This window comes from Ahaetulla prasina, chromosome 4 (genome assembly GCF_028640845.1).
Source record: "Ahaetulla prasina isolate Xishuangbanna chromosome 4, ASM2864084v1, whole genome shotgun sequence".
Lineage (NCBI taxonomy): Eukaryota > Metazoa > Chordata > Lepidosauria > Squamata > Colubridae > Ahaetulla > Ahaetulla prasina.
Window position 1 is genome coordinate 21,666,862 of NC_080542.1, and position 24,144 is coordinate 21,691,005.

General features: G+C 42.2%; 1 protein-coding gene across 1 annotated transcript; it reads right to left on the reverse strand.

Annotated features, from left to right (window-relative positions):
- Positions 1-9,010: 9,010 nt before the first annotated feature.
- Positions 9,011-17,600, reverse strand: YPEL3 (yippee like 3). Its single transcript, XM_058181433.1, has 5 exons — positions 17,433-17,600; positions 13,541-13,752; positions 12,086-12,129; positions 9,668-9,776; positions 9,011-9,536 (listed from the first exon to the last, which is right to left on the reverse strand). The coding sequence occupies exons 2-5, from the start codon at positions 13,655-13,657 to the stop codon at positions 9,447-9,449; spliced, it is 360 nt and encodes a 119-aa protein (XP_058037416.1). The 5' UTR covers positions 13,658-13,752; positions 17,433-17,600; the 3' UTR covers positions 9,011-9,446.
- Between the last annotated feature and the right edge of the window lie 6,544 nt (positions 17,601-24,144).

Consider the following 24,144-nt stretch of genomic DNA (forward strand, 5'->3'; position numbering starts at 1 on the left):
TATTTATGACGGTTGCAGTGTCCCAGGGTCATTTGATCCCCTTTTGCGACCTTCTGACAAGCAAAGTCGATGAGGAAACCAGATTCACTTAACAACCGTTTTTCTAATTTAATAACTGCAGTGATTCAAACGTAGCAAGAAGAGTCATAAAATGGGGCAAAACTCACTTAACAAATTTCCACTTAGCAACATAAATTTTGGACTCAATTATGGTCAGAAGTTGAGAATTATCTTTAGTAAGTCTTGAAAATTGTAAAGCAGGTCACCCATGTGGCTGATCTGATTTTATGACTTTTTCTTGCAGTTGTTAAGTGAATGCCACGGTCATAAAGCAAATCCATTGTTTGCTGTGGGGCATTTTTTGCCAAAACCAGAAGTAAATGCTGGGTTTTGACAAAAATGGCATAATTCACAGACATGGGACTACAGGGTATTACAAATGGCCATAAAATGTGTATTGTTGCCAAAAAACCAAAATGTGATTATGTGACCATGGGAAGGAGTGGCTGGCAGAAAGTTGAAGGTGGTTGTAAAGTACCTTTTGAGGGTTCTGTTCTAACTCCGAATGGTCATCAAGTGACAAGTCAATGGCTATCTGTGATAATGCACATAACTGTCATTTGTGTCAGCCTGAGATAGACCAGACTCAGTCACCAAAGTCATGGATGCTAAAAGTACTTTTATTTTTACAAGGTTTCAGTAACAGAATCTTGCAACGTGCTTCCACCTTTCCTGCTTTTATCCCAAAGTGACTTTCAGAGGATCAACTCTGAAATGCTTTCTCAAATTACATTTCTGCTTAGGGCTTGGATTTCTTTTTTCTGACCATTGTCGTGGCTGTAGCCCTTCTTCACAGCTCACTTTCCCATAATTTCATAATAACAGAGTTGGAAGGGACCAACCCCCTTCCCAGGTTCCCCTTCCAACCCCCTGCCCAGGCAGGAAACCCTACACCATTTCAGACAAATGGTTATCCAACGTTTTCTTAAAAATTTCCAGTGTTGGAGCATTCACAACTTCTGCAGGCAAGTTATTCCACTGATTAATTGTTCTGTCAGGAAATTTCTCCTTAGTTCTAAATTGCTTCTCTCCTTGATTAGTTTCCACCCATTGCTTCTTGTTCTACCCTCAGGTGCTTTGGAGAATAGTTTGACTCCCTCTTCTTTGTGGCAACCCCTAAGATATTGGAACAATGCTATCATGTCTCCCCTAGTCCTTCTTTTCATTAAACTAGACATACCCAGTTCCTGCAACCGTTCTTCATATGTTTTAGCCTCCAGTCCCCTAATCATCTTGGTTGCTCTTCTCTGCACTCTTTCTAGAGTCTCAACATCTTTTTTACTTCGTGGCGACCAAAACTGAATGCAATATTCCAAGTGTGGCCTTACCAAGGCATTATAAAGTAGTATTAACACTTCACGGTTCTTGATTCTATCCCTCTGTTTATGCAGCCCAGAACTGTGTTGGCTTTTTTGGCAGCTGCTGCACACTGCTGGCTCATATCTAAATGGTTGTCCACTAGGACTCCAAGATCCCTCTCACAGTTACTACTATTGAGCAAGGTATCACATATATGGTACCTGTGCATTTTGTTTTTCTTGCCTAAATGTAGAACCTTACTTTTTTCACTGTTGAATTTCATTTTGTTAGATAGCGCCCAATGTTCAAGTCTGTCAAGATCCTTCTGTATCTTGAGCCTATCTTCTGGAGTGTTGGCTATTCCTGCCAGCTTGGTGTCATCTGCAAATTTGATGAGTTCCCCATCTATCCCCTTGTCCAAGTCATTGATGAAGATGTTGAAGAGTACTGGGCCTAAAACAGAGCCTTGGGGTACTCCACTGCATACTTCCCTCCATGTGGATGTAGTTCCATTGAGGACTACACATTGAGTGCGGTTGGTCAGCCAGTTACGAATCCATCTGGTGGTGGTGCTGTCTAACCCACATTTTTCTACTTTATCTAGTAGTAGGTTATGGTCTACTTTATCAAATGCTTTACTGAAGTCCAAGTAAATTATATCAACAGCATTCTTCTGGTCCACTAATTTTATAATTTTGTCAAAGAATGCAATAAGATTAGTCTGGCATGATCTGTTTTTGACAAACCCATGTTGGCTTTTGGTTATTACTTTGTTTGCTTCTAGGTCTTTGCTGGTTCATTGCTTGATTATCTTTTCCAGAGTCTTCCCTGGTATTGAGGTCAGGCTGATAGATCTGTAGTTCCCTGGATCTGTTTTTTTTCCCCCGTTTTTTGAAGATGGGAACTACATCAACTCTTTTCCAGTCCTCTGGCAGTTCCCCTGTGCTCCAGGATCTTTGAAAGATATAGTTCAGTGGTTCTGAGATCTCGTCTGCCAGTTCCTTCAGAACCTTGGGGTGTAATCCATCCGGTCCTGGTGATTTGAACTCATCTAGGATAGACAGGTGTTCACTTACCATTTTCCCCCCTATTTTAACTTGTGTTCCTAATCTGTTTTTTGTGGTGCTGTTTTTGATAGGTTGGATTTTTTCCTTTTGTGTAAAGACAGATGCAAAAAATGAGTTAAGTAGATCTGCTTTCTCCCTGTTGCTTGTCACCTTCTTGCCACTTTCTCCCAGCAATGGGCCAATTGTTTCCTTGACTTTTTTCTTGTTTTTAACATGTTGGAAGAAGCTTTTTTTGTTATTTTTTTACTTTTGTCGCTAGCCTTTGTTCATTGTGAGCCTTAGCTTTCCTCACTTCATCTTTTCAGGCTTGGGCTATTTGCTGATATTCTGCCTTAGTTATTTGCCCCTCTTTCCACTTTTTATACCTGTCCTTTTTGTCTTTCGATTTGTCAGATAGTTCTTTATGCATCTATGCTGGTTTCTTTGAGATCTATTATTTTTCTTCTTCATTGGTATTGTTCTAGATTGGGCTTTTATAATCTCACTTTTCAAAATTTCCCAAGTTTCTTGAGTTGTTTTCCCCTTGAGGATTCTCATCCATGGAATCCTTCTCAAGCTTATTGAAATTAGCTCTCTTAAAGTCCAAGACTCTAGTTTGACTTTGTTCTACTACTTGTGTTTGCATAATGTTGAATTCCAATATTGTGTGATCACTTGCCCCCAAGGTTCCTGTAGCTTCAACTCCTTCTATCATTTCATCTCTGTTAGTGAGAATTAAGATGAGAGTGGATGGAGAATGGAATTCTCCATCCACTCTCATCAGCCATTTCCTTATGCTCAGGTGAAACAGATGAGAAATGGGCAGTGGCCATCAGAATGGTCCTCTTTGAGCACCCAAGCCCTAAAACAAGGAATTGATACTCCCTTCCCTCTTAAACAATTGCAAGAGACTTGTCCTTATTAATTCAGACTTAGCGGAAACCTTATTTATTTGCATCTGATTCAGACAGTCATGGTTTTCAGGACTGCTGTGAAATCAGGAGCATGGTAGAATACCTTATTCTTCATACATTTATTCTTTTTATGAATGGTTCTGTCTTCTACTCATCTCTTTCAAAATAATTATTTGCTGGTGTGTGTGTGCGCGTATGTGCGTGCGTGCATTTCTACCTCTAGATTAGGACAGTGCTTGTGTCTTTACTGAATAGTGAAGGATGAAATAGCGCCACTGATGAGAACAGAATTAAGGAGAACTTCCATATTCTTCACCAGTTTAGTTTTGATTACAACATTTCAATCAATCAGAATAGAGCTGGAAGAGACCTTGGAGGTTTAATAGTCCAAACCCCCTGCTCAAGCATGAGACCCTATACAAATTGAGAAAATAGCTGTCTAGTCTCTTCTTAAAAACCTCCAGTGATGAAGTACCCACAACTTCTGAAGGTAAGCTGTTCCACTGGTTAACTCTCCTCACTGTTATAAAGTTTCTCCTTAATTTCAGGTTGCTTCTCTCAATCAGTTTACATCCATTGTTTCTTGTCTTGTCTTCTGGTGCTTTGGAAAATAAATTGACCCCTCCTCTCTGTGGGAGCTCCAAATACTGGAATACTGCTATCATGTTACCCCTAGGCCTTCTTTTCTCTAAACTGGTCATACCCAATTCCTGCAACTGTTCTTCATATGTTTTTGTCTCCAGGCCCTTAATCATCTTAGTTGTTCTTTGCACTTTTTCCAAAGTCTCAACATTTTTTTATAATGTGACCAAAACTGGATGCAGAGTTCCAGGTGTGGTCTTACTAAGGATTTATAAAGTGGTACTAATACTCAGTGGTGGGATTCAGCCAGTTCGCACCACTTCGGGAGAACCAGTTGTTAACTTTCTGAGCAGTTTGGCAAACTGGTTGTTGGAAGAAACCATTAGGGCAGAGAACCAGTTGTTAAATTACTTGAATCCCACCACTGCTAATACTGCACTTCATGTGATTTTGACTCTGTGCCTCTGTTTATATAACCAAGGATTGCATTAGCTTTGTTGGTTGCTGCCGCACAATTTTCAGAACAGGCAGAATATAAAATTATGCGCATCATTGTTGAAGGAGAGAATGTTGGGCTATATAAAGCGGTATTTTAATAGTTCTTTGTGTTGTGTAATGGGATGGTGTAATTGTAAGAAGTCCAACAGGATTTACAAATGACAAATGTAGGTTAATCCTTAACTAGAGTAAGGTTATTCTTTGTCCAGAAGAGGGAGACGTTGAGAAATACGGTTTTGAGGAAAGAGCTGTTAAGTGGCTGAAATAGGTCATCAGGCCTTCATACAGCTTCTATTGCATTCCTCAGAAACAAATCCTTCTGCTGACCACACAAGGTGTAGAAAGCTACCTACTTTTCCCCCTCTCAATTTCTCCTCTATATTCCTCTACCTATATTGTAAAGCAACTTAATCTTCTGGGGTTAGAAGTGTTACACCCTTTGAAGGCATACTGGATTGGGGTTAAAATTGGAATGAACCAATAAAATTCTAGAAAATGCATAGAGAAAACGTGGTGTACTGCACTGAATTCCAGGTTAATTTGGTAGGGTAGGAAAAAAAACACCCAATTAAAATATTCTTTATTCTTAATATTAAAAAGAGGCAGAAGATAATATTTCCCCTAAAGGAGAATGGAGAAAAATCTTAACAAAGGCAGAAAGGACCCCCAGTCTTCCTGCCATAGGAAAACAGCCTCAAGCAGAAGCTTGAAGAGGCTGGTCTTTAGGAATGGAGATTTTGCATCCATTCAGAAAGACTGGGACAATCTATTCATAAGCAAAGGGACTCCAAATAAGCAACACAATAAAAGGTAAAGGTTCCCCTCGCACATAAGAGCTATGTTCCATAACCCACTAAAGGTGGTCCCTGTTTTTCTATGTGCTTTCGAACTGCTAGGTTGGCAGAAGCTGGGACAAGTGTGGGGCCGCGGTGTGGCTCAGGCTGTAAGAAGCCTGTTATTAAAACACAGCTGCCTGCAATTACTGCAGGTTCTAGTCCCACCAGGTCCAAGGTTGACTCAGCCTTTCATCCTTTATAAGGTAGGTAAAATGAGGACCCAGATTGTTGGGGGGGCAATAAGTTGACTTTGTAAATATACAAATAGAATGAGACTATTGCCTTACACACTGTAAGCTGCCCTGAGTCTTCGGAGAAGGGCGGGCTATAAATGTAAATTTAAAAAAAAAAGTAAGGGGAGCTCACCCTGTTACTCGGCACTAGGGATTCGAACTGCTGAACTGCCGACCTTTTGATCAACAAGCTCAGCCTCTTACCCACTAAGCCACCATGTCCCTAAGCAACACAATAGGCAAGCCAAAACTGACAAGATTAGCTCAGACAAGCACCTAGGATTTGCATTTCCCCTTTTGCCTGTAGAGCCAGTCATTGATCCCATAGGAATCTGGCAACAGCCATTAAAATATTAAAGGCCACATTCTTATGAAGGAACAGGCATTTCAATCACAAAGCCCCAAAGAATGTATAAAAGCGCACCCACATTCAATCCCATTTTGTCAGCCACCTCAGAAACATGCTGCTGTCACTAGTTTCTGGCTACCAAATAAACAGAGACTTCCTTTTCTGCAGCCTGCCTCCATTTCATTTTCAGCGTCTTTCTCCCGGCTTGGAATTGGACTGGATTTTTCTTCCAACAGTAGGAATTTGGACTAAAGGCAGCATCCCTTTGGAAGAAGAATTGCTGCCATAAGCCATAAGCGTATCTCCCTCCAGCTATTTGTGGCCTTCTACGTCTGTTATTCCTCACCATTAGCCATGTTGTCCAGAATGGAAAGGAAAAGTGCTCCAACCACAGAGGGATTGTTTTGGAGAACACCCTTTAAAATATGTGAAAGCTTCCCATAGGGCATCAATGTTCTTATAACTGCACTCAGCAATTATCAGCAAAGAATCAAGGATAAAGTTGATGACTAAACTGGATGACTAAATTGATTTAATGCAGTTGCCAAAGAAGCTCTAAAAACAATGATTTTGCTATTGCAGAATATAGGACTAAAGCCATATTTGGACCAGGGTTTAAATTGTATGCCATTTTTCCCTGCCCTTAGTTGGTTTCTCACCCTGGGGTATGAAAATGTTTTGTGTGCACTGTGTTTTGATAATGGTCTGATCTGGTCTTGGACTTTTTGCTTTTAGCTGTGCTGGCTTCAGCCAGCTCCAAGGGAGCCTGAGTAAAATTAATCCATAATCTTCTTCCTTTAGCAACTTATTTTTATTTTCAGGGAATTACTTCATTTGGGCTTCTGAGCTGTATTAAGAATCCCCTTACCAATCCCACAGCTGGGAAACGAACCCTGATAACTATAATTCTGCCTTCAAACTAATATTCTGGGGGAAAGGTAATTAAATGCCAGATTGTGACTTAATTTCTCCCTAGGCTTAGAGGCAATAATTCCCTCTCAATAAGAATTGTGAACATATTTGCAAGAATGTTGCCAATTTGGTCCAGGGGTTAAGGTGCTGGTTTAGGAATCAGGAGACCATGAATTCTAGATTAAATTAACAGAGTTGGAAGGGACCTTATAGGTCATCTAGTCCAACCCCCTGCCCAAGCAGGAGACCCTACACCTGTGATGGCGAACCTATGGCACACACGGAACCATATCTGTGGGCACGTAAGCATTGCCCTACCTCAGTTCCAGCACACATGCGCACGCCAGCCACTGATTTTTGGGCCTTCGGGGCCTACCGGAAGTCAGGAAACGGCCGCCAGGGTGGGTGGGGAAGACCATTTTCATCCTCCCTAGGCTCCTAGAAAGCCTATGGAGCCTGGGGAGGGCAAAAAATGGGCCTACTGGGCCCACTGTGCCATCGCATGCCAAAAGCAGGGGGAGCGCGGTGGGGTATCATGTGCACATGCACAGGGGGTTGGGCACATTGAATTATAGGTGTGGGCACACATGCATGTGACCCCCCCGCACTCCCCCTGCTTTTGCTATGTGACAGCAAAAAGTTTAGCCATCACTGCCCTACACCATTTCTGACAAATGGCAGTCCAATCTCTTCTTGAAAGCTTCCAATGATGACTCACCCACAACTTCTGAAATCAAGCTGTTCCATTGGTTGATCGTTCTCACTGTCAGAAAATTTCTCTTTATTTCTAGGTTGAATCTCTCCTTGGTCAATTTTCATCCATTATTCCTTGTCTGGCCTTTGGGCGCCTTGGAAAATAGCTTGACCTCTGTAGCAGTCCCTCAAATACTGGAACACTGCTATCATGTCTCCTTTGGTCCTTCTCTTCGCGAGATTAACCATGACCAGTTCCTGTAACCGTTCTTCATATGTTTTAGTCTCCAGTCCCCTAATCATCCTGGTTGCTTTTCTCTGTACTCTTTGTAGAGTCTCAACATCTTTCGTATAGTGTGGTGACCAAAACTGGATGCAGTACTCTAGGTGTGGTCTTACTAAGGCTTTATAGAGTGGTATTAGTACCTCACTTGATCTTGATTGTATCCCTCTGCTAATGCAGTTTAGGATTGCATTGGCTTTTTTGACTGCCGCTGCGCACTGCTGGCTCATATTTAGCTAATTGTCCACTAAGACTCCAAGATCCTTCTCACAGTTACTGTGACAGTTTCACCCAGTCTATATGTGTACTTTTGGTTTTTCTTGCCTAAGTATTAAGACTTTAGTTTTCTCTACATTGAATTTCATTTTGTTAGATAGGGCCCAGCATTCAAGTCTGTCAAGATCCATCTGGATCTTAAGCCAACCTTCTAGGGCAGGAGTGTCAAAAATGTCATCACGCCAATGTCTCGTGACATATCAGGTCTTTTTTCCTCTTCGCTAAACTGGGTGGGGGCGGGGCCAGCACATGACGCATCCAGCCCACAGGCCATGAGTTTGACACTCCTGTTCTAGGGTGTTAGCTATTTCTGCCAGTTTAGTATCATCTACCAATTTGGTAAGCTCCCCTTCTATTCCCTCATCTAAGTCGTTTATGAAGATATTGAAGAGTACTGGGCCTAAGACAGAACCTTGAAGTACCCCACTGCTTACTTCCCTCCATGTAGACATAGACCCATTCAGGACTACTCATTGGCTATGGTTCTAGTGCCGTCTTAGGCATGAAAGCCAGCTGGGTGACTTTGGGCCAGTCATTCCCAACCCATCTCACAGGGCTGTTGTCACAGGGAAAATAGGAGGAAGAAGGAGCAAAAGGTATGCTCGCTGCCTTATTTATAAAAAATAATAAAGGTAGGATAAAAATCTAATAAATTAGGAAAAAACCCAACGTATGGCTAGTGAAACTTACAAATACTGATTTGCTGGTTTTGTACCACTGCTCACAGAATGTCTTGAATGTTTCAGATTGATTGGATAGAAATAAAACATCCAAGCCTTAGCTTTAATTAGCTAAGCTGGGAACTGCCCAAGGAATTTATATTGTCTCCCTTGCTCTAGTCCAGGGGTCTCCAACCTTGGCAACTTTCAGACTTGTGGACTTCAACTCCCAGAATTCCTCAGCTAGCTTTGCTGGCTGAGGAACTCTGGGAGTTGAAGTTCACAGGTCTGAAAGTTGCCAAGGTTGGAAGCCCCTGCTCTAGTCTACCAACTACCCTCCTGTAGAAGGAAGAAAAAATACCCACCTCCATCACTTCAATGCTTTTATTTATATAACAACATACACACACACACACACACACACACACACAGGTACTGTACACGCCTAACGTTTCCCTTCTCCCTCACAATGTACATTTCCCCTCTATATTTCTCTTAATACAGACTCTCTTTGGACAACAGAGCCAGCCGTAGTCCTCCCCCCCCCCAGTCCCTGCTTGCACACAGTCCATGGCCCAACGGTGTTCTGGAGCTCCCATCTTTGGACCACAGGAAGTTAACGTGTCTGAGCTGTGGGTGTGTCTCTCTGGCAAGAGCACCACCTCCTCCTTCACAACTCAGGTGCTCCTGGTGGTGCCTGGGATGGCAATCCAATGGTTGAGAAGGTAGAGGCAGGCTTGGTGGAAATTTGACATTTCTTAGGCTCCACCCCCTACATACAGTTGTCCAAAGATGCTGGTTGGCTTTCAATCCCAGCCATTGTCCTTAATCATGTGGTTCAGTTCAATTATGAATTTGCCTTCCTTGTATTTCTGGCTAGTCTCGAAGGCCTGTTCCTGTAAAAGAAGAAGAAGAAGAGGAAGAAGAAGAAGAAGAGAAAGGAACGATACAGGTGGAAGCCAGCTATTAGTGGTGCAATTGTTTTAGGGAGGGAAAGGAAGAGGAGGGCACAAAGCAGGATACTCACATATTTCCATCCAAGGGTGGTCTTGCAGTTTTCACAGTATATGTCAGCTACAGCATGCAGGCCCGTCAGCAGAACACGTTCCTCTGCTGGGCCACATCCAACATTCACTCTGTATGGAGCCAAAAGAAAACACAATGTCACCTTAGTTTTAACAGTCCCCATCTGTTCCATCCTGTTTTCCTAGTACGAGTTCTACTTTGCCTTGAAATCACTGACAATGGAAATCAATCAAGGAATGAAATGAAATCCATGGAATTGTTCTTAGGAGCTTAACCCAGAACAATGCCAGAACAATGGTTCTATTCCCTTTGTGGGTGCTTGACAAAGCCCAGGGTCAGTTTGATCTTCGAGTGGGGAAAAAGGTGGGATTTGATTTCCCCAGTTCTGTTAGGTTGGTTTGGAAGCACACCGGGATAAGGACAAGCCCAAAACTTTCTCACAAACTGGACATGAAAATGGAGATAATTCCAGGATTTGGATTGTGTCCCGCTTCAGAGTCACTCGGTGGCTTCTGAAACACAACTCCCAATGAGGGAGGTCAGCCCACAACCCCCATGTGGAAAGGAGGGCCAGGATTTCTCTGTCTTGCGGTCTACCAAGGTATTTTGAAATACAGTGCTACAGAGATAGGCTGGAGCTGGGAAGGAAAGAGACCAAAAATAGTTTCTAACCTTATGGTGAAACTCAATTGTGCAATGCACAGACGCAAACAAGGGCCTGCCTATTAGGAGAGGGTCTACCTGGCTAACATCCAGGCTGGGGCTCTGCTATCAAAATAGCAAAAACCTATGAATACCTAGTTGTTCCTGCAACTCATTCGCAGAATTCATTCATTCTTATGCAATCACTGGGAAATAACCTTCTTAAATGTGGTGTGAGTTTCAGTTTGGAATGATGTGCCAATCAATACTAGTACTGAAATGTTTTAAGTTTGCTTTGAAGGTCTCCTACGTCTTTGAATTTTATCTAAATACCCTGCACTCCTGCTGGATTGACTGTTTTGGAAAAAGGGAGATTAGCCTATTAGGTTATCTTTTACTGAAACCTACTCCCACCTTTTCTCATTCTACTATCTTAATAGCCTAATTGCTTCTGGTTTCCTCTGTTTCAGCTAAGGTCCAATGAAAATGAGAGATTGTCTCTTCTGCTGGTCCTTCAAGCTAAGATGCCCCAAAGGTGGTAGAGGAAGGTCTTCAGTGTGAGATCTTTTCTTTCAGATAGGTGGCTAGATTTTTCTCAAGAGAGGATTATTTGGTTAAATGAAGTCCTCTCTGCTGTGGATACAAGTGCTGACTACTTACTACCTCTTTTACAAACAAAAGCACCAAAACAATAATAATAGTAAAATTAAAAACAAAAGACAGACAGAATAATATATTGCAACTGGTAGTGGATTAAAAGTGGGCAGCTAAAATTTGCCTAATTTTACATGCAGCATAGCAGAATCTGGCCACCTTCAGATAAACTACTTCATACCGATCTGATAACAATAGCTGCACATAAAAAAGATCAGTATTTCTCCAATACTTTATCGGCTAAGGTGTTATGAATTGAGTCTGTGATTCCTTATAGAAGATGCAGTACAGCAGGACAAGAGGAGTTACCAGCTCAGTCGGCATTCAGACATAGAATTAGGATACAGCAGGGACCTGCTGCTCTTCTCATTGTAAACTAAACATCCCATCTCATCTGTCCTGGCCTCAGATGATGCCACTGAACACTGGGGTCCCCAACCCCTGGGCTGCATTCTACTACTGGGCCACGGCCTATTCGGAATTGGGCCGCATGTGCGGCTGGCTGGAGTGCACATGTGCAGCTCAACTTTTATAAGTGGTAGGCCAGTAGGCACTTGCGCTTGTGCATGCCACCTGCCACTTGTGCAAAAGCTGCATGCACGCATGTGCCAGGCCCACCACTCATGTGGCCCAGTTCCCTTCTTCCCCTCCAGATGGGCGGTCAAGACGCAACGATTGGGGATTGCCAACTTAACACAGTTAAGATCCTATGAGAGAGTGCAGTATATACTGTATTTTTTGCACTATAAGACGCACTCCCCCCCCCCCTCTGCATCTTATGGAGCGAATATTGCCCAATGCTGGAGCAGAGGCTCCAGCGTTCTCCAGTGGAGGCCGCAGACACAGAGGAGGCCGCAATAGCACTGTTTCTGGTCGGCCAGTCCGCTGATTGGCAGTGCTACAGGAGGTCGGGTTCTAGCTGTCGCTCAGTTGACCGGTGGTGGGCACAACAGAGTGGAGCCCTGACGAGCCATGTGCTGGGGCTGGGAGGCAGAGGCAGATTTTTTTTTCTTGTTTTCCTCCCCAAAAGCTAGGTGCGTCTATGGTCTGGAGGATCTTATAGTGCAAAAAAATACGGTATTTTTTTCCCTTCCAAAATATGCTCCTCTTTTGTAATACTCACACAGAGTTGAAGAGATATGCCCGTCCTTGACTTCCTTGAAAAGACTGCAATAAAAGAGCATAGATCAAAAACAAGATACTTTCCTGTCCCTATTAAAACAAATGGCCACCAACCAACCTTGAATAGTTCCCAGAATTATTTCTCTTCCTCGCCGCTCTGTCTCCCAGTTTGGTCCCCCCTCCAACCTTGGGAACCCAAATCTCAGGAACAGCCTTCAGCCTGTCTCAGCTGCTTATCATCTTTTGGAGACTTTGGTTCTAGACCAGCTACTTATCTTCCTGTCCTGCTTGGCTGATGGCAAGCAGCCAGAGGATCTCTTCCCCATTTCCTTGTTTATTTTCTAGTTTGCTTTCAAACCCATGAAACTGAATTTAATGATTAATCAGCAGCTGCTGAGACCTGTTGCCCTTCTAAGGTCTTGAGAACTAGGGTGGAGGTGGCAGAAAAGCCTAGGCAGGCGTCTCTGAAAGAACCCATTGCCCTCTATAACAACCCCCATTGCCCTTCTCCTCATCCCTTTCTTCTAGTCCCAAATAATGTCCCATCTTTTACTGCTCAGAAATTCTGCAGCATCAGTAAGGTGGCTCTGGAAAGAGACATGACATTGCAGTTGGGGGCTGCTGCTTGAAGGGCCCCGTCTCCCCCTTCTTTGCCTGTTTTTAACTGCGTTATTCCCAGAGGAGAAGCTTCCAGATTTAAATTGTGGTTTGCTTGGGAGGTGGTGATTTCTCCAACAAACCATGCCTGCCAAAGTTTGGCTTGCTTAATCTATATTAATCTATAATCCACATTCCCAAGCCTCTGTATTTAATTTACAACATTAATATTGCTATGTTAGGGTAAAAATGTTTAAGACATTCTTTGACACTGACACTGAAATGACTTACAGGTAATCCTCGTCTTATGACCACAATTGGGACTAGTGAATAACTGTGCCTGTTAAGCAAATCTGGCTTCCGCCATTGACTTTGCTTGTCAGAACCCATCTGGGAAGGCTGCAAATAATGGTCAAATGACCTGGGACGCTGCAACCATCATAAATACATGCTAGTTGTCAAGCACTCAAATTTTTATCAGGTAACCATGGGGATGCTACAGCCGTTGTAACCGCGAGATTCAGTTGTAAGTCATTTTTTCAGTGCTGTTGTAACTTCAAATGGTCACTAAACGAACGGTTGTTAAGTTGAGGACTACCTGTACTTACTTATGGCAAGACTGACAAATTTTAAAGGAACACAGAAAATTCACAGTAGTAATCTTACACTGAGATATAAGATAAGAAAATATGGCTTCCTTTCTATGTTGGCTTTTTTTTAATTCTCTTTTGGTAATAAAGCGCTTTATAGTTTTGTTTTTTTTAAAAAAGCTAATGAAGACACAGCAGCTCCTTTTCTTTGGACGCTGTAATCTTGTCTAGAGGAGTACAGCAGGCGTATCCCATTCCCTTTTTCTTACCTTGGAGATGAGATCGTCGTGATTAGCCAGGTGGGCCCGGCAATGCACGCAACTGTACCGACGGTGACAGTTGTCCAGATAGGCCTGAAAGGTTTTGGGTTTGGACAGCCTCACCATTGTGGTCAGAGTCACAACTCGAGAAAAGCAGCAGGAGAGTTGTGGAGAACTAAACAGCTCCTGGAGGAGGCGCTGCAGTGGGGCAGAAGAAAGCCCTAAAAAAGAGGAAGAGGCGAGAGCCGGATCACCAACCTATAGAGAACCTGCCAGAAGTGATAGTTTACAGATCTAGAGTCAGTATGCCAAGATTTTGTTTCTTAGCTCTGGGAACTGGCCAGGTTCTGTGTAACGACTCTGGTATCTAAATAAAAACAATACCACGTGCTGTCCCTCCCTCCCTCCCTCCCTCCCTCCCTCGGCAGCTTCTTGAGAGACTCAGCCTGTAATTAACCCCAGGATATAGGTCACAGCCATCAGCCTGTGATAAAAGAAAAGTACCATAGAATAACACTCAAAGATTTTAACTTTCCAAGCCACCCTTCCAATTAATTCATGTTAGGTTTTCCTAGTATCTCTCCAAACCATGAACACCCTGGATATAAAATCAGACATTTAACTTTTTGTTTTCTTTATTCTGCCAGATTGTGGACATAACTGTCAAGTATTATAACCACCCACATACCCCAAACCTATGACCAGTTTTCACTTTTGCAGCATGGGCTTTTGCACGCAGATATATTTTTTTAACCCCACCTTCATTATTTTTATAAATAGCCCAAGACCTCAAAGTATATCTGGATTCAGATCATTTTTTTTATTTGCATCCCATCTCTATTACTATTACAAATAACTCAAGGCAGCAAACCTTCCTCCTACTATTCCTCCAACAACAACCCTGTGAGGTTAGTTGGGTTAAGAAACAGGGACTGGCCCAGAGTCAACCAACTAGTTTTCGTGCCTAAGGTGGGACTAGAACTCACAGTCTCCTGGTTTTTAGTCTTTTACCACTAGATCAAACTGGCAACTGCCCTCTGCTTTGGTTGAGATGGAAGGGAAGATCAAGGCAGAAAGCAGCGAAGTCTAGAAAGCATACTTGGTGGTGACAGACATCAACAGCTTGTCACAGAATAGCAGGCAGTATTTAGAGCTGTGAAATGATGAAGGGTTCTTCACTAAGTCAGGAAGAGGACAGAAGGAATCTAGAGGAATTATGTTACATGATGCCCAGAGATGGGGGAGGAAGGAAGGGCTTCAGAGAAACACAACAAAGAGCTTTAAGAATTGTGTGGCACGAATGGTGACCACTTAAGTGAAGCCAAGCCAGAGGAAGTAGAGACATACCTGAAGTGTAAGGCACAACTTGAGACAAGACAGCTGGCTGCAGAAGAATGGGGTAGGACACAAAGCAGCCCCGAGGATGAGAGGAGAGGGAGGAGCAGAGCGGAGGGATTTCTAGAAAATACAGTGGGCTAAACCAATCAGCTGGAGAGGTATTTGATGGGAGGCGGGCAAGAGGAGAATCTTTGCAAGGAAGGATGGAGGCTTGGTTTTCAAAGGGGGTGGGTGAGTGGTTGCCTGGAACCTCATAGTGGAGGAGGAGAAAGGTGCTTCTTTGAAAGAAGCAAACCAGCCAGTTGGGCAGGCAAGGAAATGCTGATCCGGGGAAAAATGTTGGCCGAGACTCCATACATTTGTGCTTTGGCTTTTTTTATTTTAGGAAGATCTTAGCATTTGGGAGAACTTAAAGATTTTCCCCTTTTTCTCTCTTCCTCTTAGGGTGACTACGATATCCACTTTACGTCACCGATATCCACTTTACGTCACCGTGGCATAGGGAGTCCCCCTACATCTTTTTAAATTTCTCCCTAATTTCTCTAAGGATCTACAGTGAACACCAGAAATTATTGGTAGAATAATGGCAGAGAGGAATATAACAAGGGATGAAAAGGAAGTAGCTAGACAGGAGAAATAAAGGAAGAAGTAAAAGGAAGGAAACAAAGAAGAAAGTTTTTTTTTAAAAATGTTCTTTTTTTAAAAAAAATGTTTATACTCTTGAAAAAGATTTTTTTTAAAAAATAACATTGCATTATTTGCTCTCAATCTATGTACCTTACAAAAATGCCAACAAACTTCCCAAAGAACTGTAACAAAAATATTCTTCTTCTTAATAAATGGCATAATATTTCCAGTAACAGTTGCAACTGAGATTCTCTTCTAAACCATATCCAAGACAGTCTTAAGAGACAATAGAAACATACTAGCCATAACTAATATGGCTTGTTTACCAGCAATTTATTACTTATTTTTCTACTGGATGTGGACAGGAAATACGTATATATTTTTGTCTGAACACCAAATGAACTGGAGCATGCAATTCAAATACTACCTTTTGCAAATTTATTTCAGAAGACAGTAGGGCTTTTCATTTATTATGATGAGGAAAATATATACCAGGTATGAGGAGGGATCTTCTTAAGCTGATTAGTTTTATACGTGAGCCCTATAAATAAGCATTCAGCTTATCTCTTGTTTTGAAAATGGAAAAGATGACTATTGTCATGTTATATGGTGCACTAAGGACAATATACTTATTTGTTCATATATAGCAATTTGATTCTGGTATAGCAAGTAAGACGTAAACATGGGCATGATATATTGAAATAATATGAACCTCAGGGAAATATAGTGGATCTGATGTGTCAAATGTATAAAAACACACTCAAAAATAAGGCTCTTGGGGACCCTTTCATAAGAGAGAAATGGAAATAGAGAAAAAGATGAGACAAGTTGAAGTATCTTGGTTTATTTTTATTGTAACAATCATGTGCACTTTATATTTACTTATTTTTATAACTATTAAACAGGAAGCTTGAAATATACATGTAGAAGAAGAGGGTGGAACAGTTGATGATAGAGCTGGTGGGATGGTAGTCATAAACTGAAAATTTGTGTTTGTGTTCTGTGTCAGAGGTAAATAGCAGCATTTTAACTTCAGAAAGGGACAGCTGTTGAGTAATAGGCCAAATTTCATATTTCCATATAAATTGCAGGGCCACTCATGCAAACATTTTCCTGTTTTTTAAAAAAAAAACTTCCTAAAATGTGAACTTTAGAATAAGAATAAAGGATATGGAAAGAAAAGTTGGAGGTGCAAATCACTGCCCCCCCTCCTTCTGTTAAAACTTTTGAAACAGCAGCATGGCAAGCTGAAAAACAAATTACATTTTCCTGACTGATGGACCAGAGAAAAGAAAGAAATCTACTTGCTCAGAGAGACTAAGAGAGGGTTAAAACTAGCTTTGATAAACAGTGCCATGGTTATGACTTGTTTGGCTACCAACCAAATCGATATTGTGCTGGAAACTATCCCTCCAAAGGACAAAACGCAACCCCGGCTGCTCAATACATAAAGGATGCCACCTGATCCCGAATTAGTGACTCTTGAAAACCGATCCCTCTCTACAGCATTTCCTGTCGGGTTAGAGGAGATACGGGCCATCGCGAAGGGAGGAGATAAAATCCCCTGCTGAAATAACAAAAGGAACGTGGGGTTATCCTATAGAAAATTCCCACTTCGCGTGGTCTGAACAACAGTTGGAATCCTCTGAAAAGGATCCACCGGAATCCTCCTTTCCATCCCTCTCCAGCTATTCAGATGCGTTCGCCTTTCGAGGGGGTCAGTGGGTCACTCCCTGGAAATCCGCGCCCACCAGCCACCCACTGCATCCCCCTCCCTCCATTCTTGCAGGACGGTATATGATCCACAGCACCTGCGTGTTTTTATGCACCCAGGGACAGACAGACACGCACCACCTGACTGTCGTGGGGGAGAGGCGTCCACGGACGCCGCCGTTTCCCTAAAGCCCTTCCCCCCACACCCGCCCCCAGATCTCACCTGTCCGAAGAGCAGCGGCTGAAGCGCCCCCACGTCGGATGGTGCCTTGATGCGGCTTTTGGGGAGGGGAGTCGCCCCGCCGACAGACCCGCAGCCCCCCGCCAAGAGCCCCAGCTGGGAGTCTAGACTTCCTCTTGTTTACAAACCCAGGCTGTGAAACAAAGGTGTCTCCTCCCCCTTCTCTCTCTCTCTCTCTCTCTCTCTTTTTTGGCCTCTCCCCCCTCCCTCCCTCCTCCTTTCTGCGGGCTTCCCCCTCCGCGCCTTCCTCTTTCCGCCCAGCCAATCGCGGCGGCTATGCAAATAAACTGCAGAGCTGATCAAAGGGGAGGGAACATGCGCGCCCGCCCGCCCGCCCGCCCGCGGGGAAGAAGCGCTTGGTTCGGCACGAAGTGGGGCGGGAGGCGGGGGGGGCGGTCTGGAGAGATGGCGTGGCTGGGCGGCGCCAGCCCTGAAACCGACTGGCCTCTGTGCCTGTGCAGAGCGCCTTTGGCGCTGCTGTTGCGCGCAGAGGAGCGGACTGCAATGGAGCACCTTTCCCCCGCCCCCCCCCGCTACTTTGGAAACGGTGTCTAGAGAGGGATAGTTGGGGAGCTTAGTCTTTTGACAGCGAAAGTGGCATCTTGTAGATGGGACTAATAAACTGTGATCAAAGTAGCCTGGATTAAAAGTTGTGTGGTCGAGTAGGATGTGAACCTGCATGTAATGAATTCGCTCCCACAAGTTGGCTAATGCCAGTAAAATAAACCATGTTTCAGTGAAACCAAGTCCAAGGTTGCTGATTAGAAGAATATATGCATTTAATATGAGAGCCTTCCCTGTTTGGCAGATTTTGAACTGATGAAATCGAGGATCCTGCAAACAAGACCATGCCGAAATTGACTTTTAGACTGATAAATAATGCTTTTTAAAATTCCAGATATTAAAATGTAAATAATGTAAACATCATCACCATTGCTATAGTAGAAATTCTTCCCCTAAGACATCTTTATCGTATGAGGGTGTCTTATTGAATTCTGGAGTTGCAAACACTACATTCCAGTAAAAAGGAGGAGGGGGGTTTGTGTATTTTGGGATCTGAATAGTTATTCTGTGCTTGGGTATTTTGGAAAGCCACTGCAAACCAAAGAAGACAATATTGGCCTGGGAGGGGAAGACAGTCATTGTTCACTTCCTCCTTGTGAGTCAGGGTTAGATGTCACGAGGAAGGAAATTGTCTGGTGTAGTGCAACAAAGTAGCCTAGATTAAAAGTTTTATGGTTGAGCAGGATCTGAATCTACACATAATGAGTTTAGTTCCACAAATTGGCTAGCACCAGAAAAAATAACCATGTTGAAAGCAAGTCCAGCGTGCTGATTAGATTAATATATGCATTTGGGCATCAGTTGTGATGGTCACAAACTGTTATCAGCTGCATAAAATGCTTTTTAAAAAATGGATAGGCAACTTATGACCAGAGTCCGTTTGGTTTAGTAGTTAACACTCTAGGCTAGAAACCAGCAGACCCTCAGTTCTAGTCCCACCTTAGACATAAAAGCCAATTGGGTGATCTTGGACCAGGTACTCTCTCTCAGCCCAGCCCACCTCGCAGGATTGTTGTGGGGAAAATTGAAGGAAGAAAGTATGTGGAATATGTTTGCTGCCTTGAGTTATTGTAAAAGTAATAAAGGTGGGATGCAAATAAACAAAAATGACCTGAGTCCAGACAGAGAAACGTGCATTTTACCCTTGTTCAGCTTGTAAGAGGTAGATCACAGCACATCATAATATTATGCAAAACATGCATGAATGCCCACCTATCAAGAGACAATGTGACCTAATCAGTATGGCTTTAATCCTTTTCTAATCAGCAACTGATGATTCTTGCACAGAGGAAGATAAATATTGTACATTCAGCAATTATTTTGTCCTTGGATTTGATAAATCGACTTCAGTTAAAGAAATCCAGTAGTTTCACTGCTAATTTAAAAAAAAATGTCAGTGGGTTCATTTTAATTTGCTTTCACACGAACATAAAAATCCTGCAGCCTTTTTCCTAGAGATTTTATATAAAAGACCCCACTTTGTCAGCTGGATTCTATGGGTTACATTGATATGCTTGGAATGAAGTAGAATGGGAGACAGAAATGAATTTACTTGCTGGGATAGCTGCAGAACTGAAACTATGCAGCTTGTATGATTGCGGGTGTTTTCCAAGTGGTTTGCCTTTGCCTTTCTTTGTATTGTTTACTCGACTTAACTGCAGCCAGTTCTAGCAAATATTTATTTGAAAGGGAGTGTCCCCTAGCGGTTAGGAGTGGGAAGACCTGGGTACCAATTCCCACTCAGTTATGCAGCTTCTTGAGAAATCTTTGCCTGACTTTTACTTCTCATTCTAAAACACACCCAGAGTGGGTTTGTACAGAAGAGACTGGAAAGCCATCTGTCTGGAATAATATAGTGTCTCCTGCTTGAGCAGGGGGTTAAATTAGGAGACATCAAAAATTCCTTCCAACTTTTTTATTCTGTATTCTGGTTGTGAGAATATATGACAAAGGAAAGAGACCCAAGTCTTCAAACTAAGTTGGAAAGGACTTGATAAAACTGTTTAAGACTTCTTGAAATCAGATGTTTTGATTCTAGTTATTGTCCAAATTGTAAAATGTGATTTATTATTCATATCTAGGTGAATTCTAAGAGTCAACTCCAACTTGATAACACAAGATCAAATCTCCGTGGTGATTCTCAGTCATCCAGGTCATGATTGCCCCAAAGATGCTTTTTCAAGAGGCAACTGGACTTTGTTTTTCTTTGGAAAAGCATGTTTGGGACATGATTAAATCATAATCAGTCAGATTGGAAGAGATGATGTAGAGCAGAGGTTCCCAATCTGGGCAACTTTTAATCTTATGAACTTCAACTTCCAGAATTCCTCAGCCAACTAAACTGGCTGGGAATTCTGAGTTAGTCCATAAGCCTTAAAGTTGCCAAGGTTGGCTTTTTTTATTGGGGATTACACCTGAAACATATAATAGAAAATTGAGATATTTGATTGTGAATGTAGCAATTGCGGCTAGAATTGTGTTTGCTAAAAATTGGAAAATACCAACGCAAGACGAAGTTATTAAGCAAATAATGGAATGTGCCAAAATGAGCAAATTGACCTTTGAAATTAGAGATCAGGAAGATAAACAATATTATAAGATATGGGATTTATTTTATCAATGGTTAGATAAGAAAATATGGTGATAAAGTTTGGTAGAGATCCTTATAATACAAAAATTGTAGAAATATACAAAATATAACATAAAAATGTATTATAATTGGATTGATTCAGGATGATGAAAGGAATGGTACAATATAAATTAACCCTAAATTTTAGAATATTTTGTATGAAGTGAGAGAAGAAATAGTTATAATTAAATAAATGATTAATGTAGACAAAATATTGGTATATATATATATATATATTAGATTGATAAAATGTAAAATTAGGTAATCTACAAGCTATGATTACAGTGAAAATGCACAAAAGATTTGTAACCAACCGACATACAGTTTGTGTTTGTATTTGTAATTGAAGATGGTGTTATGCTTTTATGTATGTTTGTTTAAAAATAAAAAATCCTTTTTAATAAAAATAAAATAAAAAAAGTTGCCAAGGTTGGATATCGCTGATGTACAGTGTCGACTAAACCAAACTGGGCACCAAATTTAAATGATATCCCCATGATTTCTCTCCAGGTCCATGAGCCTCCCTTCCTTCTACTAGGCAACAATTCTCAAGATAATAAGTTTAATTGTGGTATCCTTCTGCCAGAATTATATCTATGATTCCCTTCCTTTTTGCATGGTGACTAATTCCCTACAATTTTGTACCACCACACTACAGTATAGCTTCTTAGGACAAGCACTTTGATCAGAGAAAAGGCAATGATTATGGACTAAGAGTATTGCCACTTAAAAGATATGTTATATAGTGAAATGAATGATAATTATCGGGACGTTGATTTTTACAGTGCAATTAATTTGAATTGGGACTCAGCTGGCAAAGCCTGTTTTCAATGTTAGGGCTCACCAAGGAACATCTCAACAAATAATGTGGAGGAGGTTTCTGGCCAGGTGTGAACTCTATTACCATTTGTAATTGTGGCTTACCTCTTATAACCTCAAACTGGCACATGAGGTTTGTAGAGTGTAAGTGTAATAGCACTGGTACCTTGCGTGTAAGAGCTGTGCATGGAGGTAACTTAGTGCCATCTAAACTAGGTGCAAAAAGATTTGCAGCTACAGCTGCCATTGCTTCTGATTATTGGTCCTGCTGGCTTAGACTGATGGGAGTTGATGTCCGACAATATCTGGAAATTCCATATTTGTGCTCTAGAAAAAATATGTGGAAAGTATTTTACAATTTTAAAAAATCACATCATTGGGCCACCTTAATTTTAATACTTTCAATGTCTTTATAATTAATGCTTTTATACTGTTGTAAGCCTCCCAAGAGTCACTTAGGACAGTGAGATAGATGGCATATACAGGTAGTCCTTGACATACAACCATTCTTTTAGTGACCATTCGAAGTTACTATGGCACTGAAAAAAGTGACTTATAACAATTTTCATACTTACAACTGTTGCAGGATCCTCATGGTCACAGGAACAACATTCAGCTGCTTGGCAAGTCATGTGATCACCTTTTGTGACTTTCTGACAAGCAAAGCCAATGGATAAGCCAGATTCCTTTAACCGTGTTACTAACTGAACAACTGTGTAATTCATTTAATAACGGTGGCAAGAAAGGTTGTAAAATGGGGCAAAATTCTCTTAACAATTGTCTTGCTTAGCAGTGGAAATTTTGGGCTCAATTGAGGGTGTAATTCAAGGACTGAGTCAGTGGCCAAATGTCTGAATTTTGATCATGCATCAATTGCAAGGGTGAAAAACTGCCATAAATCACTTTTTCAGCACCTTTATAACTTCAAATGGTCAGTAAATGAACTGTTGTAAGGTGAGGACTACTTGAAGTGGGAGCAAATGTCCATGAACTGGGATGGTCCAAAATGTAGATCATGTGGGCTTCCATTGGTCTTTCATTCCTATATTTCACAGCAAGACTTTGGCCTTAAGAGGAAGATTCAAAGAGGATAACCCAAGCGGAAACCACATCAGGAATAGCTTTGAGTACCAGGAATGTGCCCAGGAAGGGTGGAGACTGAAGGCAAATTAATCATCTAGGAAAACTTGTTAGCCCTCCTTTTTTTTTTTTTTGCATTCTCTGTTGATGCCAACAATTACAGGAGGAAAAGGAAAATGGATCTAAAAAAGGCCACAGATCAAATTCCACCAACGATTCAATCGTTCTTAGAGCACACACACCCTCCCTTATCTTGTACAGTATAGCTGTCAGTGTCCCAAGTAATACACCCATAGTAAATCGAACTCCAAGGCAGATAGATTCCTTATTTAGGGATATCATATTGGCACAAACTGATGAAAACCAACTCTGAGAGTTCCCGCAGTTTTCACCTAATTAAAAAGTGAAAGTTTCCCTATCCCCCAAACAATAAGTCACATTGTCCAACCTAGGTACTGGCCAGTTTCCTGGTTACTTCTGTCCTCCTCTCTCCAGCCAGCTGATGGAATGTCCTTAGTTCACAGGAGAAACTATTTAGTTTTGGATACAAAACCCTAGCAATCTCTATTCCCCCCTCCCTATCCCTCAGCTCCAGTGTGGTAACTCTGAAGCCTAAAAAATGGACTCGATGAGGCCAGCTTCAGGGTTGACAAGCGCCCCCCCCAATTGAAAAGGGCTCCCTGCAAAGAAAATAAATCACAAATAGTGATAATTAAGGTTCAGTCTAGCCTTCCTCTGGAGGTCCCTTAGGTTTCTGGGGTACTTGCAGGGGTGAAATCCAGCAAGTTCTGCCAGGTTCTGGAGAACCGGTAGCGAAATTTTGAGCAGTTTGGAGAACCGGCAAATACCACCTGGAGTGGGGTGGGAATGGGGATTTTGTATTCTCCTTCCCCTGTCCCACCCACCAAGCCACACCTACCAAGCCACACCCACAGAACCGGTAGTAAAAAAAATTGGATTTCACCACTGGGTACTAGTCATGAAACTGTTTGACTAACCTATCTGCCTTCACAGCCCAACTCTTGACCCAAGTAACTTTGGAGAGTGGGTACCCCTTCCATTGCACTAAATACTGCAACCGCCCCCTATGCAACCTAGAATCTAGGATTTTCTTGATCTTGTAATGTGTCCCCCTCCCTTATGCTACAATTGGTTTTGTGGCTGCCGGATCTACTGATCTGATCTGGGAGCCTGCTGCTGGCTTCAACAAGCTGCTGTGAAAGACCGGATGCACTTTCCCTAGCAAGGCGGGGAGTTTAAGCTGTATGGTAACAGGGTTGATTACTTTCACTATAGGGAAAAGCCTTATAAACTTTGGTCCTAGCTATTTACAAGGGAGCTTTAATTTTAGGTACTTCGTTGAGAGGTAAACCTTGCTCCCCACTTGGAATGGCACAGGGGGGGCGGGGCACAATGTTTCTTGGCTTGCACTTTATGGGTCTTTGCTGCTTCTCGTAGGGCTTGTTTAGTATTTTCCCATGCCGCTTTCAGTAAGTCCATCCATTCGGCTAGTGATATCTGGCTCCGCTGGTGGGGGGAGGTGCGCAGGCATGCTCGGTGGAGCTGACCTGGGCATTGGCTCATGTGCCTGCAGAGATGACT

What these genes read in the sequence shown, in the direction of transcription:
- YPEL3 (XM_058181433.1), bottom strand. Translation starts at nt 13,657, where the DNA reads ATGGTGAGGCTGTCCAAACCCAAAACCTTTCAGGCCTATCTGGACAAC. An exon ending in ACGACGATCTCATCTCCAAG is followed by an intron (nt 12,130 to 13,540) that starts GTAAGAAAAAGG and finishes CTTTTATTGCAG; the next exon opens with TCTTTTCAAGGAAGTCAAGG. An exon ending in GCATATCTCTTCAACTCTGT is followed by an intron (nt 9,777 to 12,085) that starts GTGAGTATTACA and finishes GGCTCCATACAG; the next exon opens with AGTGAATGTTGGATGTGGCC.